Here is a 19,330-nt window from a genome sequence, read left to right on the forward strand (position 1 = left end):
ATTTGCGTTACAGGTGATCCCAATTCTCAATTTCAAATTAAACAGACTGGCGAGTTATATGTTGCCAAAGGACTGGATCGTGAGAAAGTGGAAAGGTATGACTTAGATATATTGGTCACAGATGGCCTATTCACCGACACCACCCGAGTAGAAGTTACTATCCTCGATGCCAATGGTAACAAGCCATCAGTTTTTCAAAAATCGAAAATTACAATTATTTTCAATTCCAGATAATCCACCCTTCTGCTTAAAATATCGATACAAACAAATTCTATCAGAAGGCATCAGACCTGGATCCTTTGTATTATCAGTTTTGGCTACAGATCTGGATGGACCTGAACACTCCAAACTTCGATACATATTATCAGGTATTTTTATGGTACTCTATTGGAAATAAATATGGAATTAAATATGATAAATTTGCCAGGTGACGGCTCCGAATATTTCAAACTGGATAAGGACACTGGCGACTTGAAGACCATACAGCCTTTGGACAGAGAGAACCAGTCCAAGTACCTTTTGATTGCTCACGTGCATGATAGAGAAGTAGCCCGATGGGAGTGTTCTTCACAAATTGAATTGGTTATTTCAGATCTCAATGATAATCCACCGGTAAATTTACAGATACTGGACAATGATGTTTTGCATTAGGCATTTTCTTTTATTTCTAGGTATTTACTTTGCCTTATTACTCAGTAGCCCTACCAGAAGACGTCGAAATCGGTACACTGGTGACAAAAATCCACGCCACAGATGCTGATATCGGCATCAACAGAAAAATTAAATATTCCTTCATTGATAGTTTCAACGATCACTTCCTGATGGCTTCTGAGAGTGGCATTGTTACCTTAGCAAAGCCTTTAGATCGAGAAATCCGAGCTATGTATAACTTAACCGTTCAAGCGGTAGATCAAGGAACTCCACAATTGTCTACGGTAGCACATCTCATCGTCAATGTACAAGACATCAATGATAATCCTCCAGAGTTCACACAGAAATGTTACCCTGCAGTTGTACCGGAAATAGTAGCAATTGGTGAATTAACACTGAAACAAAATAGGAATCAAATAGTTTTATGTTTTTCCTTCTTATAGGTACTGAGGTTGTTCGAGTTGTAGCTACATCAAAAGACATAGGTGCCAACGCTGAAGTCTACTATTCAATTATTGGTGGTAACGAACACAAAAAATTCACGATTCACAATAAAACTGGCGTCATTACTATTGCGGAGATGTTGGATTACGAACGAGCTAAGGATTACTTTTTAACAATACAAGCTATAGGTCAGCTTGTAACAGGATTGGGCAAGGTTGTAATCTCAAAAATATAATTTTTTTAGATGGAGGAATTCCACCATTAAGCAACATTGCGACAGTAAATATTACGGTGACAGATTGCAACGATAACGCACCCGTTTTCTCTCCGACATCATACAGCGCAAGAATTCGAGAGGATGCTCATGTCGGTGATAAAATCCTACAGGTAATATTTTTCTCGTTGATGTTAGATATTCGATGCTGACTTTCTGATTCTTCTATTTTGTTTTTAAGATTATTGCTACTGACTTGGATAGTAACGAGAACGGACAAATAACGTATTCAATAATTAACGGCGATAGCAAGGAACAGTTTTCCATTGACTCTAATTCTGGACATGTTTCTGTCGCTGCTCCATTAGATCGCGAGTCCATATCTAGCTACGTTTTGGAAATTTTAGCTAAGGATAACGGTTTACCGGTATTATCCCGACAGACTATGCTGAGCATAGAAATATCTGATGCCAACGATAATCCTCCAACATTTACTCAACCTAATTACACGGCAGTGATTCAAGAGAACAAACCGTTAGGCCATTCTATTATGCAGTTCGTCGTCAACGACGCCGATGTATCACCGAACACTGAACCATATACTTTCGATATAAGAGTAGGCAATGAGGGTAATTACTTCCGCCTTGATCAGGATGGGATCTTAAGAACAGCCGCTAAGTTTAACCATAAAATCAGAAACAACTATTTATTACAAATCCGCGTATTTGACAATGGTAGCCCACCACTGTTTTCTGATGCCTGGGTAAGTCCATTTATTACTTTAGCATATCTTATTCGATAAAATTGTCAAAATAATTATTTAGGCGCTGATAAAAGTAATTGAAGAGTCACAGTACCCTCCAATAATAACTCCCTTAGAGATCAACATTAACTCATACTTAGACGAGTATCCTGGTGGTACCATTGGAAAAATTTTTGCGAACGATCAGGACCAATATGATACCTTGACGTATGCTCTGCACCCTACAATTGGCATAAGTTACCCCACGCATGATCTATTTAAAATAAATCGGTATGTTTAACTATTTTGATTTAACTTAAGCTCATAAACAGTCTTGTAGATCTGATGGTACCCTCACGGCTTTACCTCGCCTAGACGTTGGTGAATACCGATTAAATGTATCTGTGACAGACGGCAAATTTTCGGCGTATACTATAGTGAAAATTAACGTGGATATTTTGACAGAAGTGATGTTGGATAGCTCGGTGGGTGTAAGGTTCAGAGATGTTAGTCCCCAAACATTTATTCTCAGCCATAGAAAAGGTAATTAGGCATAGCAATGAAGATTCTAGGAAACGCATATTTTTCATTATCAGGTTTCGTGCGTGCCGTGAGAAATGCTATGAATTGTAAGCTGAAGGATGTCATTATTATCAGCGTTCAACCTTCAAACGACGAGGATCTTCTCAGAGCGAAACGATCCCTTCTAAGTAATTCAACTGCTGAAAGGTACCATTGTTAAATATATATGCAATTTCTGAAACGGGTTTAACATAAAATAAATATTTCTTGTTATTTTAGATCAAAGCGCTACATTCACAAAGATCTCGACGTTCTTTTCACCGTGCGAAAACCCGACGAAGGTTTCTTTACTTCCGATGTGATTCGAAAAGCTATAAATGACAATCTTCAAGAATTAGAAGAAAGCACCAAGCTTGTAGTAGAGGAGATTATACGTCTGAATTGCAACAACAAGTACTGCATGTACGGAACGTGTCAGGACCACTATGTCTTGGATGTCAACATCATTGAGCCCATATCTACAGACGTCACTAGTTTCGTTTCGCCCAAACACCGGCAGAAACTAGAGTGTATATGCAACGAGGGATATGGGGGAGATCGATGCGATACTATAGTCAACGAATGCGCACGAAGCCCATGCCCTAAGTTCAAGATCTGCATCCCGGACGCTTCTCAAACTGGATATTCCTGCCAATGTCCCGAAGGGTACGCCGGTCAGTCCTGTGAGGTGGATATCTCCAAATGCCACGATCAGAACTGTTACATCGCCAGGAATCCGATATCGTTCAGCGGTAAAAGCTACTCTCAATACAGAATCATAAACAAGAAGTCAATCGAAGATCAGCTTAGCCTCAGTCTAAGAATCAGAACAGTTCAGCCCACTGGAAACCTTATGTATGCAGCCGGCAAAGTCGATTATAACATACTGGAAATTGTAAACGGTGGCATCCAATATCGTTTCGAACTTGGAAGTGGGGAAGGAATCGTCAGAGTGAGCGACGTATATGTCTCTGATGGCAGCTGGCACGAGATCAAGTTGGAAAGAGACAGGAACAATGCGAAAATAACCATCGGTAATTATTTTAATATGTACTAAGCTCGTTAATAAAATTGGAAACGTATTTAGATGGGATATACACTGCCCAAGGCTCAGCACCAGGCGTTAGTGACGTTTTGAACCTGCAAAGCGATGAGATGTATTTGGGCGCAGAAGTTCATCAACATCCATCGATTCTTGGATTTGAAGATGTCCAGAAGGGTTTCACTGGATGTATGGACGATATTAGGATTAGTAGAGTAAGTTAACTAAGTATAAAATTATATTTGTTTCTATGGTTTCAAAAACCATTGTTTAAATTCAATATAAACAAACATATTTTGAAAAACAGTAAATGAATTGGTGTATTATTTTTCTTCCTATGTAAGATATAACGTCCGCAATAGTCATTAGCCTTTTTCAAAATTGTTTCCTTTTTAAATTCTGGGTAAACCATAATTCTAGATATATATAAATTAAATTTAACCAAAAAAACTAATAAAAAATTATATCGATACAGGTGTCAGTTCCATTGCATAAGTCGGGCGAAAATTCTGTGGTTGTACTAAAAAGATTTGGTAACGTTGAATTTAGTTGCGATAGCAGCAACGTGTTGATACCTCCAGGTCCATGTGGATCGCAGCCCTGCATGAACGGTGGCACATGTAGAGAAACTAAAACAGGGTAAAAATTCTCAATTACGTTCATTAGTATTTATTTTGAAATATAATTAACTATTCAATCTTATTTAGATTTGAGTGCGAGTGTCATAATAGATTCCAAGGTACCGTTTGTGAACTGGATACGGATCCTTGCGCGTCGGCACCCTGTTTGTATGGAGGAAAATGTCGACCGACTACAGCGGGTGACTTTGTCTGCGAGTGCGTCTTCAGGCTAAGCGGCAAACGGTGCGAATATGGCAGGTACTGTTCGCCGAATCCCTGTAAACACGGCGGCGTATGTGAAGAAGGAGACGACGGTCCGCTGTGCAAATGTCGGTGAGTATCAGTGATTCATTTAGTGGAGGTTGAATTGTTATACATAAAAAACATTCCATATAGATCATTTTCTGGCGACTTTTGCGAATACGACCTGAACGAATGCGAATCGAATCCCTGTCAGAACGGCGGTACCTGCATCAACGAAATCGGTTCCTTCCATTGTCTGTGTCCCGCCGAGGTTACTGGGCCATATTGCGCCAACTCCATTTTTGACTCACCCATATCATCAACTTTCTTCCTCAATTTTACCTGGAATCACTTGTACGTGATTATTGCCGCCATATCCATAGTCGTGGTAATTATTGTCATCATCTGCACAACATGCTGTTGCATAATGAAAAAGTAAGTAAACGTGCTCGCATAATTCAAGTTCTCTAACATTCTGTGGAACTTTCAGGCGTAAGAAGAAACGCAGCAGGATGACCAACAATGAGAACATTAAGGACAACAACGTACTGAACTCAACCAGGCCGAACGAGATGTCCGAGTTCAAGCGAGGTTCGAAACTGAGCAATCTGGAGGTAAATCATCGCGACGGACCGATTTGTACCGCCAGACCGGTCAGTTATACGCCCAGCTCCCAGAACGAAGGTTGATAAATACAAATACATGTTACAAATATCAGAAACAATATATTTTATATCTTTCCCCCAGGAACTTACGCCTGCAACAACGCCACGATAATGTTGAATAACCTGGACACTTTAAGAAGTTATGGTTCGGCGGGCGACGAATTGGAGAACGTCCCGCCAGACTACGTGAGGAATCTCAACAGAAGCACTCCTCAGGGATGCATCAGCAACCACTGTGACTCAGAAAAGACAAAATGGGCGGAACAACTCCATCTAAATGATAAAGGCAAGATCAAAAACGGTAAGGGTCGAACAGATTATAGCCGAAAAAAATGTTAAATATGTTATTACAGATTACAAAGTTTCAAGTCCTGTCAACTGTGATCCACCTAATAGATTGTATGGAGGGCGCAGCAATACGCTGGCCAACAGCAACCTGAGATCGCCCGCCAACATAGCTGAAGACGAACAAAGAAGCATGGGCAGTGAGTATACACAGCATTTTACCGATTTTTAGACGGACTTAAACAACAACAGGTTGTCTGTCTTTATGCTTTAACCTTTGGCCTTTATTTAGATGTGGGTTCTAAGTGTCAGGTTTTGGGGTTTAGAGTATATAATTGCTGTAGATTGCAGTCCACAATATCCCAAATACTGTCTTTTTAAATAATACATTTTAAACTAATTAAATGTATCAATTAAGCTAAAATCAAATTTAATTACACAATAGAAAATTACATGAGCGACCATATTTAACTGAAGATATATATATATATATATATAAAATTACCAAGGAAGTGGAAGAACAGTTTGCACCTGGAATGAAACTAAAACGAATAAACTTAATTTAAACGTGTGAATTCATTAATAGTGCTTATCAATATAATCAACAGATATCCGTATGGGAATGCCGTTCTAATACTATGAATATCATCAGGTTATCACTGGGACTGTTCTGACTGGGCGCGCCACTCCCAAACACTGCCGAACATCACCGAAGTACCCGGCTCGGAGGTCCCCGACTCGTCCAGCTTCCACAGTAACGAGAGCAACGAATCGCGCTGCGTCAATCACATCGGCCATGCCCCGGTGTCACATCACCACTTAGGCGGAGGGGGCGTGGTCACGCTGAACGAGGTACTCGGATTCGAACCGCTGGCGTTCGACCTAGAAACACCCTATGACTTGTTTCAGGTGGATGCGGAATCCGAGTATCCCGCCGACATCGAGGAGGGTTCAAACTGCGATCCGTCCAGTCTGAACCCACTGAACGGTGATGGGGGCAGCGATCAGGACTATCACACGTTCACCACAGGTAAAGCCCGGCTAGTTAATATCGGCGACTTTTAGTGATTATACACGGCAACAATTCTAATGTTGATATAAATGGAACGATATGATAAGCGAACCAATTATGTAATGAATATTGACTATTTTCTAAATGATGATATTGAAACTTTCAGCGGTGCTCTGGCACGAAACGTCTTTATAGAAAATACGTGCCTAATATAAGAATATAACGCTATGTAAGTGACAAGTTTATGTGAGCCCGAACGATTGTTTTGTTTCTTAGTTTTATATATATATATAAATAATTTTGACACCGACGATGTTTTTGCATCCCATCCCCTTCTAACTCGGGAACAGTCTGTAAAAAGTTCTTGGCTTAATGTTCAATTAATGAATGCGCATATACCCTAAAGCACTTTCATACCGTCGTTTCATTCTCACGATACCTCCTTCCTTCATATCGACTCCAAAAAGTTCCAGGGGCCATTGGGCCGTTAATCAGTAGAAATCAACTAATCAACTTACTCCCTCCGCACACGCCCTATTACCGTCATTCACTATTTCATTAGAAACTCATCATAACTACCATATGGTGAATCATAAACATTGTTTTCTGAAATCTCCAATTCTAAAATTAATTAATAACCGTTATACCCAATTTATAAAATAGCAACACCCCAATATTCTTTCTATTGCCTTAGCGACTCTTTAAATAACCACACTAAATGTTATACAAAATACAAAAACTTTGATATCAAATTATAGCCTTGAACTTCTGGACAGATCTTCCTCATACCATTAGAAAAAGTAGCCTATAAACCTATTAACACTTTCGATTTGCAATTCACATAATTGGTGCATTCATCAATAATGAACTGATAGTGAAATATAGTCAATTTATTGTTATAACAATATTTATATTATTAATACCTATTTTGAATTATTATTATTATTATAAATCCAAATATTTTTTATGTATATACCTTTATATAACAATAGGAGTAATAACTACTTATTTGAGAAAAAACTAATTTAACATTTTTTACATTTGTGCATCCTACTAATCCAGTGCCTTTAATAATTACTAAACCAAGTAAGTTTTTTTAAGATTTATAGGCATGATAGTGTTTTCATTGCTCATTTGTAGATTATATTTTCATGTTTTCCTATACCTTCACGAATTCAAATAAACAGAAAATTCACAGTGGATTTCAAAATCCCCATTTATTTGAATTCTTACATTAAAAAGGGTTAATTTCATTTTAACACCACTATCTTGTAGCTTTCTTATTTTTCATAAGTGTTCGTAAATGCGACTATAGTTAAACTTATAAGTGATAAGATGAATTTGAACCTACTAACTGAAACACCTACAATGGTGATATCTGGAAACAACACAACGAATCATAATCTTAAGGTAGTCTGAATGTATCTACTTAAATTAAAAGGTCAAAACAGCTGATTCAAAATACCTTAAGAAATTATTATTCATTACACTGATATTAACTGAAGTAAAAAATATACTAACAGTGATTTATTTTTTCCACAGCTGAACGGTGCATTCGTCACCCCAACTCATATCTCCCTCCACACTCCTATAACATACCTAGCGAAGCTGAAGCTGAGTCCCTCCAAAGTCCCGAGTCTGATGATGTGGAGCCATATGGGTTCCCTAGTAATCGAAACCGACGAAAACACATAGATGACGACATCGCATCAGTTATAACAACTTTAGGTAAGCCAATTTCTTCAATTTTATTCTTAGCTATAATTTACATTTTTAACGAAATTATAGAGGAACGCCATTCGCTTCTTGGCGGTTGCTACGGAAGTAACAGCGACCTCTCGACGAACTTGTGCGAGATCGAAGATTCTGAATGCGAGACTGAACAAAAGCCACTCAACTACATGTCAAATCGTGTACATCAGACCAGCGTCTGACAAAACGCCCGCCATGGATTCAGTTCCAAAAAGAAAGTTCGGTTTCTCGGATAGCACGACGTCATCATCATCGAGGAGGAGGGACATTCTATTGACCACAACCACAAAACTAAATAATTGACTATAACCGATTTATAATACTGTGTTCAAATAAAACGTGTCTGAAGAACATAAGAGAACTGAAATATTAAATGTAAAAAATATAAGTGATGTCCTTTTTGTTGATGATTCTATAAGAAAATGTTTTTATATATACACTATATATATTATATAAAATATGCATTTCAACTTGAGTTGGAATTGAAATAGTTGAAAGAACTTTTTTAATGCAAATGAAAAACTGTAAAACATTATCACTAGCTATAGCATATCAAGTTGAGAGAGGGATTGATGGGACATAGCCCTATAGTTGTTAGATTGTTATGATTACTTTTTAAAGTTTAAGATGTTCATATTCCAAATTGGTTTTGGTTTTTTTTTATTTATTATTCCTATTTAAAACTCTTGCGGAATGTTTTTAATGCTTGCCACTAGAATTACATTTAAAAAATCATATCTAAATAAAAATGCTCAAGGAAGAAACCAAAAAGAAAGAAATATGTTATCTTAAACAAAAGAACCAATTATAATTTCCTAGTTAGTAATATGATACTATTGTGATAGAATATTCTTCATTATATATTCCCAACAATCGCCTGTCTCAAACTACTTAATATTTATTGTAAAAATATTATATTTACCTATTTTTGTAAAATTAGTTAAGAAATCTATGTCTTTGTTATAAGAGTTATCTTATTTCCATTAGGTATATTTTCATGTTTACTTTTTTCTAACTAATCCCTTATACTTTGTGTATTATAATCCTCTTAATATACAATTATTAATTTTAAGAGTAAAAAATGTGCCTATATAAATAAAAATCCTTGTAAGAAATATGAAAATAACTTGTCTTAAGTAGTTATCAATTAATTTCTACTTTTTTATGACATTTGAAATGTATCTTTATATTTTAAAGACTTGTGACCTGTATAAGTATTTATTTAATTCTTAATACTTTTAGCTTAAAATATTAATTACATAGGCAGCTTCCATATTATAATTATTTAGTTTTTTTATTTTGATAGTTAAAATGCGTTGAAATAATTTTTAGTTATGACTGAAGCTTTCTGTGTGCATTTTCTTTTTTACTATTTCTGGATTTTTATACTATCCGAAGTGATAAGTTTGTAATGGTCAAAAGTTAATTTTAGTTGTTAATAAATAACTGAAAAAGAATTTTAGATGTAATTTTTTACAATAAAGTCATAAAACATCTATGTTTGTATTTTTGTAAATATTTCTGTTTTTATACGTGTTGGGAATTTTTAAGTTCCAACATTGCTACCGGCAATTCTACAGCGATTTTCTAACCGGACAGGATATCTTACCACATCGATAATAGAATCGTCAGTCAGGTAAAAATAAAATAATTATTAAATTTATAAGAACTTATTTTCCATACATACCTTTAATTAAAATAAACGTGTTACTTGATATTAATTCTGTATCAAATGGTGTAATCTTAATCCGCAATAATTTTCACTGATAGTAATTTGGGTCTTTTCCACAATTTGTATTTATTGTACACGCAAAATAACCTCATCGAAAATAATTAGTAACATAACCTTGTTTTTGTTTTTTAATTTCCTAATCTTATTTATTCTGAAACACTAAGAAAAAATTATGGATATCGGTCCTGATCCAGATTTATCTGATAGTGATGATTCTTTTTACATGGTAAGTTATGAAGCTAAATATATTAATTTAAAATCCAATTATAAGTAACCAACTATTTCTAGGGTATAACTGAGAGACCCATTCCAGTGGAAGAATTAAGCGAAGTTGAGCAACAACGAATAAAGTTAGAGACATTTTATGGAATAATCACATGCAATTCTAAAAAAGGATTATTAGACTTGTTGAACAAAGGTTTGTCTTTGCTAAGTGATAAAAATTTGTAACACAAGTGTTATTTGAATAGGAATTCATGTGGACACTAATATAAGAGATGAATGGACACCTTTACTTTTAAGCTGTTCACTTGGACACTTTGAAATGGTTACAATATTACTTGCACATGGTGCTGATGTAAACCAATCCAGAGGCAAATATAATACTGACAATTGTGAAAATGTAATAATGACGAAATTCTAGGTCTAGTGACTCCATTAATGTTAGCAAGTAGTCGCAGAACAACTCGTTCGATTAAATCTGAAGATATTATGGGCATTGTGAAATTGCTAGTGGAAAATGGAGCAAATGTTAAAGCTCTTGATAGAACAAGAAAAACTGCTTTAATGTACGCAGCATATGAAGGTAAATTAGTTTATAATTTTAAAAATTATTTTGTTCAAAATTACATTTTATAGGAAACTTAAATGTTGTTCAATATCTCTTACCACTATCTGATAGAGAGGCATCGGATAACCAATTATGGAATGTAAAATATATTTCTATGATCTATTAGATATATTAACTAATTAATATTTATTTTAGGCTCTAACGTACGCAGTTAAAGGTAAACACTTGGATATAGTAAAATACCTCATCAGTCAGAATTTTTGTCTTGACAATGTTGATGTTAGAGGAAATTCTCTTTATGACATAGCTAGTGAGAATAATTCTAAGGAAATTCTCAATTTACTCCCGAAACCGGTATTAGATACTGTCATAGATGATCTTCCTTGCAGTAGCACATTTAATGAAGAATTTTATGATGCAGATGAAACGCCATACCTTCTAGGTGAAATAAGAAACATACTTTATTCAATTAATTGTGATATGTTACTGCCATTTTTTGACACAAATAATTTGAAGCTAGAGGAGTTTTTATGCTTAACTAATGAGGAATTGAAACAATTGGAAATTCAAATGCCCATCCATCGTTATAAAATACTTGAAGCGCTGTACTCATTTCATTTACGTCCTTTTTCTTCAAAATCTGTTTATATTTGCTTGAATAAAGAATCTTTTTCGTGAGTATAATATGCATATATAGAAAACACTTTACTAGTAGTTATATATTTTATTAGTAATAAAGATGTAGCAATACAGCTAACTTCAGCAGTCTATCAAATAACCGCCATGAACAGCAGTATAAAGTTTATATTGAAGAATGTCCAGGATCTCAGTGAGGAAGAGAAACAACGGATCCTTGATGCTATCAAACCAATTAAACAGCTCCTGCATTTCTATGAAAACTTAAGTAATCGGTTAAATGAGCGAATATATGAAGTAAGTCTTAATTAGTAGCATATTGAATTACTAGTATGTATAACATATATTGTGTCCTTGAATGAGTAATATCTAACAGAGTAGTGTTTGTTTATACTAGTAATTATAACACCGATATCTTTCCTTGAGAATTTTAACCCTTCTCATTTTAATTTGTGTCGAAAGAGTCCAGCAAAACTACAGTTGAAAGATAAATCATTTCTTTAATCAGTCAAACAAGTTTTCAGATTGAAGATAATATTATGATGACATATGCCAAAGACTAGCTGAAATTCAAAGGTAACCGTTAAACCATTTGGTGTGTTAAATCATACTTAGTGGGGATACTTGACTATATTTTTATGAACAGCTTAAACTGCATAAGACTAGCAGTAGACTTCACAATTAACTAGAGCGTAGACAAAAAAAACATCGTATAAAAACTGACATGACTCTCAGCAACACGCTGTAGAACTTCAAGAAGTAAACATATACACTTACTAATCAACTTGCCAGATACACAGACATTTAGCATATAAGTAAGTTGATATGGATGTGAATTGTGTAGAATACAAATTTTATTGCAAAGATACTAGAGTCACGCTGCAGTTGTTATTTATTAGTAGCACCATATTCCTACCACCACCTTGCTAGGGGATCATATCTGAAAAAATAACTCATTGGTTTATATACAGTAATCTGATATAAATAATTTGAACTCAGTTGTACTACCACAGATGTTCTTGCTATAATGAAGAAACCCGTGAAGAAAATATATTTCAAATATATTGACCAATAAAGTACATTTTTTACATTCATAGTAGTTACGGTAGCCCCAATTATAACTAAAAAGAGAAAGGCAAGAAAAAGAACAAAAAAGGAAGCCTAGAAGAGCACCAAATAATTACCATTAAATGATCTGTTCAAAATCATGTTAATGATTATTTAATAACGGTATATTTAGCTGGAAATAAAATAAAATTTATTCGCTTCTGGTTATTTTTCGACTTTTGCCGACCAAAAGAGATTAATATTGCTTTTAATTATTTTTATAATATCGCTACAGCTCATTGAATGCTTTCAAATTATAAAAGAAGAGGATGACTGTCGGTGTCACTGGGAAAGATATTGGTGAAAATTCAAGGTTCTAATATTATCTCATTATTTGTAGTGGGATAAACTAGCTAAAGCTCCTGATTATCTAACAAAAAAATCCGTAAGATCAACATTTCCTTGGGGGAAGATAGCAATATCCTGTGGCGTACTAGGAGGTTTGTTATTTTTAATTAGATCAAAATATATTTTTTAATGAATTTATAAGTAATGAACGTTTTTTATTTGTATATAATTTTTATATTTAACGCCTTAACACTAGTTAGAAATAAAACACAAATAGGCTTTATAACACAATATATTATTTAGTCAGAGTATTTTAAATTTATAACAAAATGTAGTTTAAATAAGTCAAATTCTAACACAGTTTCACCAAGTTTAGATATAAATAATTCAGATGAACCAAAACCTTACAGATTGTAATGTGCACAAATAAAAGCTGCAATATTAAAATAATCTACTTGCTGTTAGAACAAGAAAAAACATTACTGTCAGCACCTGGAAGGCTTGGACCATCAAGAAACAAAACAAAATAATAATAAAGAAACCATAACTTAGAAAGCTCAGTGTTCAGTGTTGGATAGGGATCAATTTTTCGCCCGATGTAATGGCGGGTAGGGGTGCCTCGACCGTCAGGACGCCATCCTTACTCAAGGATGACTTGATCAATTCTGGATTGGTACCTTTGGGCAGTAAGAACTCACGGTTGTATTCCCTGTACACAGATTTTGATTCTGTTTTTTCTTCATGTTTGGCGTGAACCTATATTAACAAGACAGTTAAGCTTGGGATGCAGAGACACATCGATTTTTGGCCCATATATATCGATAATTTTTTTAGCCGACATATTTCGGTAATTTTTCAAAATAAATTATACATCATTTTTAATAAACCTTTAACATTGGCACTTAATTTTAAATGTTTGGTTAATTTTGATAGTTAATTCTAAAGGTCAATCAAAAAATTACTATAAAATATTTATTAAAAAAAATTTTTAGGCTTATATTTAACTGTTTTTATTTTTTCTTAAAAATATCGATATTTTTTTCGGTGGCCAATACCCCTACGTTAAGCCACTTAAAAAGTAGGTTAGTAGCATACATACCAATAATTTGTTATCCACTGTTTTTACAACAATTTCTTCTGGGGCGTATTGACTGACGTCGAATCTCAATTTAAGGCTCTTGTCATTACCATCGCTTTGAATGAGGGGTGAGTTCAGGTCATCGTACCAAGTGCGTAATTCGCCTCCTGGCGCACCTCCTCTGTGAGCAATGTCTGAACTGGTATTTGATTGGGTGGTAGTACTACAAAAAAAAAGAAAGAAAAATGATAAATAAGCTCCCCGATTGTTTGTTGTTTCTACTGTATAGGAACATATATGTTTACACTACCTATCATTTACAACATAACATAAACAGACAAATTGATTAGCAAGAATTACAAGTGATAGCTGTTGATATATGAAAACAAATTAGATAACACATTTAATATCTAAAATAACTAGGAAATAGAACTTCTCATCACAAACTAATAACCTAACAAAAAGTAATGACCGGAAAAATAATTTAAATTGTTGCTTAACGACCCGTAATGAAGACAAGACTGTTTTAATAGCATTCCTAATTTATCGTTCATAACTACCTTAAGAACATTTCAACAAAGAGTTTAGAACACAAATGGATAACAAGCTGAGATATGTTTGAGTTACCATCACGAATCAATATCATGCAGAATGAGGTCACCACAAAACAATAACTGGTATTTTGATTATTTAAATCATTAACACATACACAGTATTGACTTAAATTGTTGAAAACAGGGATTTAATTTTTTTCCTAGACAAACAACTTACAAAGTTTATGAAATTATATATAGCATATAAAGAAATGTTGTAATACTACAAGAGTATACAGAAAAGCTACCAACTTCTTTTAATGAACTACTTATGCATGCTACCCTTATATCTACGCCCGCTACGTGCAAAGGTGACAATCTAATTTGTTCTACGTTTTGTTCGTACAAACCTGGATGAGGATTTGCTGGCGGAATGTTTTTCGTTTTTTCCTTCCTTTATCACCTCAGATTCGTAAGACATGCAAGTAAAAGATGGCTAAGGTTAGATTGGTTAGCTAAAGCTTCGTAATTATAAAAGTCATATTCTAAATAAAGAACCTACTGCAAAAAAGATTGTAATTGAGTTAGTTTTTTTCGCAATATAAAGAATAATATAATAATCTTAGTACTAGTGTTAATTGTTCAGGCATACGTATGAGTTATGAAACTTAATATTTTGATACATGTATGTAATATTTTAAACCAAGTGTATTTGAAAACATAAAATATTGGCCTCATTATTCTCCTTCTCATTGTCAATCGGTGACCTTTATTCTCTTCGCACAGATATAAAAATAGTTCTAAAATTCTAAGTCATATACGCCAATTAAAATGCAGAAAAATTAACTACAATATAATTTATATCGCTGTGCTTGGCGAGTGGTCATTTAAAATTCAAGGTTATCTCCTTATATGGCTGCATGGTAAAAAAACGCTTGATTACTATTCGGTGTAAATAAGCACAAAGTATTTCATTACTTCTGAATAACAATAACAGATCAACAATACACATTTTTGTTCATCCGTATTACATTATATATTTGTTTAAATGATGTATTGTTTTAGAGACATAACAGTTATAACAACATAAATCTTATTATTTGTTGAAGGATTTTAATAAAGGTGTTATTTATTTAGTAAATGATGTATACATAGTTTCCTTACAATTATTGTAAGGATATTCACTCTTACGTCTCACGTCCATATCTTTTAGTACAACAATAATTTGCACGAAAAAAAAACCAACATACATCCGGTGATTGGGCAACAAGAGACGCCTGACAAGAATATTTTTAGCGGGAATACGGAGAAGTAACGGTCCTTCCTAACTCCATCAGTACTCATCAACAGCGAGATAGCTACAGTTAAGTCTCACGAATGTGAAATTAAATGTTTTATTCGAAGCTATGTATGTGCCGAGACTGTTCTCGACTGTTATGCACATGCGAGCTGTAACAATCTAAAAATATAAATCGAGTCAACTTTGAAAATCTGACATTTCGAATTATCGTGTTTACTAGAGCTATTTTACAATTGCATGGCTGAATTGGGATGGTTCATTCAAACTATAGCAAGACATACATTTCATCCCTTTTATAATATTCCTTCAACAGGGAAAATTTTAACTACAATAATAAAACAAAGAATATTTTTAAGCTGACTGTGTATAATAAACGGAAATGCTGTAATGTACAAAGGAATTGTGGCTTTTCGCCAATGACCGATAAGTGCACTGGAGGAAGTAGATGTCTGGTCTTTCCTTTTCAAGCGGACTATGCCAATTTGATGAACAGAGCGGTACTAAACTATTTTTTATCCGTTACAATCAACATGAATAGATGGTATTTTAATAAAATATGCGGGTTCAACGACCATTTTAAAATAAACTCCGTCTGTCTAGTTTATCCTCAACATTTTTAGTCGGTATTCTCTCTTGAGTGGACTTTTATTGTCAATAGGCCGGGATCTCAGGTTGAGTTTATTTTTAGTTATTAAAACGGTTGCGTATACCCATTATTTTCATGTTATTACAATCATTAATTAAAATATTATAGATTATAACTGTTATTGAAAAATAGACGGTTCCAGTGGATTTAACATCTTATAAGAAAATAAATTGCGTTTTACTTGCAACATAATTTACACTGATACAGTCCTGAGGAGTGTTAAATGACCATGCCTATTTACAGTTTATGACATCACTACACACATACAGATTAATTCTTAAAATGGTTACATTTGCCTTCAATCTCGTAGCAGTCAACAATCGTGACGAATCTCTTGACTCGAACCGGCCGAACCAGCTTAGACTTTTACTTAATTCTTAGGCTGAATATTAGAAAACTAGAGATTTGTTACTCCTCCGCTGAGAATTAAATTGTCACACTGCTTTCTAATAAAAAATTGTCCGATCCGTTTAGTTTGATTTACTTTATAAGAAAATTAATCTTCCTGAATGTCAATCAATCAAGATTATGGTTATGATGTTATCGTTATTATGTGAATGTTATTAAAATAGATTTGAAAAAAATTGAATTGAATGTGAATATTTTAAAATATCTAGCTGTTTTGTCTAACCTTTATTCACATCATAAATTGTCATAGAATAATGGCTAGTGTGCTATAAAACCTTTTATCCTTAACTACGTGACCTTGCCCTCTTTAAATCGCCCCTGTCTGTCGAAGGGGAGGGGTTGCATTTCCGCCACGTGGGGGACTGGAAAAGGAAGGGCATCTGTCGCGAAGAAGCGACCGACCGATATTTTCAGCGTAAAAACCTTTTTTATTTTTAGAAACGGATATCGATGGGAGTTTGTATATTTGATCAAGAAACCCACCCGTAGAGCTTCCAATCTTTATGTGTATGTTTTCCTTGGCTATTTTCGATTAGTTTATGGCGTGTGCATTCCTAAGGTTCCTTCTCGTAGTCGCAATCCTTAGCATAGGCCAACTTTTTATTTTTCTTTTTGTAGTAAGAAAACATCCGCTGAAGATAATTGTGGTCGAATCGATATGGCATTATAAAAAAAACTTTCCCGTTTATTTCATGCGATACACGTTTCGTTGACCAATTCTGGAGGCCGTTGAACTTGTTTTATTTTAATTTTTAATGATTCGATGCCAACAAAAAAGAAATTTCTGTATATAGCTCCGAGTTTGTAGTATTCAGAACATACCATTATTTGAAACAGATGATTTTTTCCCAATATATTCTTTAGATACTGGTATGCATCATAATGTTAATGATGTACCTCGATGATGATATATGCCCAAGTCGTTTATGACCATTTCCTTTTGCTATTAAATTCATGGGAACAAGGAGAAATAATATCGGCCAAATCAATTACTCCTTATTTATTTTTAAGTGACTTCAAAAAAGGAGGATGTTCTATGATCGGCTGTATATTTTTTTAAATGTATGTTGGCCGATTTCTCCGTCAATTATGGACCGATTTTCAAAATTCTTTTGGTGCACTTGCGAGGTCGCACCGACTTTAAGTGATCACTATGATCATATAGTCGAATATCAAATACGTGTACTGGATAGGTTGGTTTTTGTTTATTTTTATTTAGTTCTGACAACGATTATTATGTACATATTTTATTTTAAATCGTTTTTTTAATGTCTAAGTTTGATTACTTTTTACTTTTTAGTGAGTATGTTATTTCTTCATGAAGTCGGTTCATTTTTTTTGTTAAAAATATTTTATTTTTCTCTTTTATAAATATTTTATAATAGCACTAGTGTGATAAGAAACTAATTATAATCAATTTTGAAACATACTAATAATAGAGTAGTTCAAACTAATAAAATTAAATGATGTAAGTCATTATCAACAATTCGGAAAGTTTCATACGATCAATAATTTAAGTTGGTCATGGACAACACTCAACGAGACTGCAATGGATACAAACAAATGGAAGAAAAATCGATATATGCCAACAATCGATTTTTCTCTACAAGGAAATGCTGATACCAGCCACACTGTTAAAAAATCTTCACTACGCTAATCGGATGTGGCGCATCGAACATGATAAGTACCTGGTTGTGCTTCTGAAGAAGTTGTTACTCTCCCGGTTCATCAGTTCCGATCGGAATTTGCTCATTTCCTCTTCCATTTTCCTCATCTCGGCGTCGAATCGTTCCCTGATACTGGAGAATTCGGTGTCGATTACGCTGAAGTCTCCCATTTTGATGGGGATATCTCTTCGGTTTTCGGCCATGTTTCCTGTTTGTTACCGGCGCGTATCAATTCTATATAACCGCACAAAATGCACTGTTTTTTTTTGAAACACCGTGTATGAGCCTTGCGATCACGACCGTTCAGTGCTCTCTTCTGCTACCTGTCGACGTGCGTACTTCTCGTGGACTGGACCAGAATGCGCCTGATCATTTTTAAATATTTAGGGGAACGATAACGACGCTTGCGCATCGCGAGGTCGGTTTCCTTTGGGTGACTCTCCAAGAAATCGTAGCTATGTGGGTTTGGTTTCGAGGGGGCTTAGGCATCTCTCTTGCCCACGATTTACGCCTTGCGATTACTAACACACAGCTTCTCGGCTTCAATAGAAAAATGTGTAATGTTTTTATTTGAATAATTTAATTGATATTTAAATAAGTAAAATTTATCAACTATTTTAAACTGAGACGAGCACCCCATATCCATTTATTGATCGTTGTTTTTTGTTAGTAACATCTCTATTTCAATACATGACTGAATACTTAGTTAATCCGAACTTTTTTTATTACTCACTCTTCATCTGCGGTTTTATTATTTAAATATTTTAATAATTTTTACTATCTGCAATTATAATTTATTGCCGGCCTTATAACTGCAGTAGTCAAGGCACCAGGACAGTTTTCCTCCTGCTACGATAGTCGCTATAGGGATGCAGAAAAAATATCGATATATCGATTTCAAAATAAATTAAAAA

General features: G+C 34.4%; 3 protein-coding genes across 13 annotated transcripts in view; 2 read left to right on the plus strand and 1 right to left on the minus strand.

The window, feature by feature from the left end:
- The window catches only part of kug (FAT atypical cadherin kugelei), an 837,087-nt gene extending 827,360 nt beyond the window's left edge, over positions 1-9,727 (plus strand). For 7 of the 9 annotated variants that reach the window (XM_076401386.1, XM_076401385.1, XM_076401388.1 and 4 more), the window contains 22 exons: positions 14-175; positions 231-368; positions 428-612; positions 672-1,035; positions 1,095-1,283; positions 1,340-1,482; positions 1,551-2,072; positions 2,134-2,342; positions 2,392-2,594; positions 2,648-2,780; positions 2,853-3,646; positions 3,700-3,869; positions 4,130-4,293; positions 4,362-4,607; positions 4,671-4,952; positions 5,008-5,201; positions 5,265-5,483; positions 5,536-5,667; positions 6,120-6,319; positions 6,377-6,497; positions 8,022-8,207; positions 8,268-9,727. In XM_076401386.1, coding sequence (XP_076257501.1) covers positions 14-175; positions 231-368; positions 428-612; positions 672-1,035; positions 1,095-1,283; positions 1,340-1,482; positions 1,551-2,072; positions 2,134-2,342; positions 2,392-2,594; positions 2,648-2,780; positions 2,853-3,646; positions 3,700-3,869; positions 4,130-4,293; positions 4,362-4,607; positions 4,671-4,952; positions 5,008-5,201; positions 5,265-5,483; positions 5,536-5,667; positions 6,120-6,319; positions 6,377-6,497; positions 8,022-8,207; positions 8,268-8,413 — 5,102 coding nt within the window. In that variant the 3' untranslated portion in view covers positions 8,414-9,727. Of the gene's footprint in view, positions 1-13; positions 176-230; positions 369-427; positions 613-671; positions 1,036-1,094; positions 1,284-1,339; positions 1,483-1,550; positions 2,073-2,133; positions 2,343-2,391; positions 2,595-2,647; positions 2,781-2,852; positions 3,647-3,699; positions 3,870-4,129; positions 4,294-4,361; positions 4,608-4,670; positions 4,953-5,007; positions 5,202-5,264; positions 5,484-5,535; positions 5,668-6,119; positions 6,320-6,376; positions 6,498-6,645; positions 6,709-8,021; positions 8,208-8,267 lie in introns of all 9 variants that reach the window. The other 2 variants (XR_013005376.1, XM_076401392.1) reach the window with 2 other exon arrangements.
- Positions 9,728-9,771: 44 nt separating this feature from the next.
- Gasz (ankyrin repeat, SAM and basic leucine zipper domain-containing protein 1) lies at positions 9,772-12,989 on the plus strand. 2 transcript variants are annotated; one of them, XM_076401419.1, is made up of 9 exons: positions 9,772-9,867; positions 10,128-10,189; positions 10,252-10,381; positions 10,434-10,556; positions 10,607-10,768; positions 10,822-10,892; positions 10,949-11,427; positions 11,485-11,686; positions 12,837-12,989. In XM_076401419.1, exons 2-9 carry the CDS (start codon positions 10,136-10,138, stop codon positions 12,972-12,974), a joined length of 1,359 nt encoding a protein of 452 aa, XP_076257534.1. In that variant the 5' UTR covers positions 9,772-9,867; positions 10,128-10,135; the 3' UTR covers positions 12,975-12,989. The 2 variants fall into 2 exon arrangements, with proteins under 2 accessions (XP_076257534.1, XP_076257535.1); XM_076401420.1 differs by lacking the exons at positions 11,485-11,686; positions 12,837-12,989 and having other exon boundaries at positions 10,949-11,195; positions 11,270-11,421.
- A 71-nt stretch (positions 12,990-13,060) lies between these two features.
- Positions 13,061-18,787, minus strand: LOC143194751 (heat shock protein beta-1). Of its 2 annotated transcripts, XM_076401427.1 has the most exons (4): positions 18,436-18,771; positions 14,806-14,872; positions 13,884-14,085; positions 13,061-13,540 (listed from the first exon to the last, which is right to left on the minus strand). In XM_076401427.1, exons 1-4 carry the CDS (start codon positions 18,617-18,619, stop codon positions 13,349-13,351), a joined length of 645 nt encoding a protein of 214 aa, XP_076257542.1. In that variant the 5' UTR covers positions 18,620-18,771; the 3' UTR covers positions 13,061-13,348. The 2 variants fall into 2 exon arrangements, with proteins under 2 accessions (XP_076257542.1, XP_076257544.1); XM_076401429.1 differs by lacking the exon at positions 14,806-14,872 and having other exon boundaries at positions 18,438-18,787.
- Positions 18,788-19,330: the final 543 nt, after the last annotated feature.

The sequence above is a fragment of the Rhynchophorus ferrugineus genome, unplaced genomic scaffold (genome assembly GCF_030347505.1).
Source record: "Rhynchophorus ferrugineus isolate W39M unplaced genomic scaffold, kcgeb_rfMv2 rfM4, whole genome shotgun sequence".
In the NCBI taxonomy this organism is placed as follows: domain Eukaryota; kingdom Metazoa; phylum Arthropoda; class Insecta; order Coleoptera; family Curculionidae; genus Rhynchophorus; species Rhynchophorus ferrugineus.

Coding starts and splice junctions, on each gene's coding strand:
- LOC143194751 (XM_076401427.1), bottom strand. CDS start 18,619: ATGGCCGAAAACCGAAGAGATATCCCCATCAAAATGGGAGACTTCAGC. Junction 14,086..14,805: donor GCCAGCAAATCCTCATCCAG/GTTTGTACGAAC, acceptor TTTTTTTTGTAG/TACTACCACCCAATCAAATA. Junction 13,541..13,883: donor CAGTGGATAACAAATTATTG/GTATGTATGCTA, acceptor TTGTTAATATAG/GTTCACGCCAAACATGAAGA.
- Gasz (XM_076401419.1), top strand. CDS start 10,136: ATGGATATCGGTCCTGATCCAGATTTATCTGATAGTGATGATTCTTTT. Junction 10,190..10,251: donor GTGATGATTCTTTTTACATG/GTAAGTTATGAA, acceptor AACTATTTCTAG/GGTATAACTGAGAGACCCAT. Junction 11,687..12,836: donor TAAATGAGCGAATATATGAA/GTAAGTCTTAAT, acceptor CATTATTTGTAG/TGGGATAAACTAGCTAAAGC.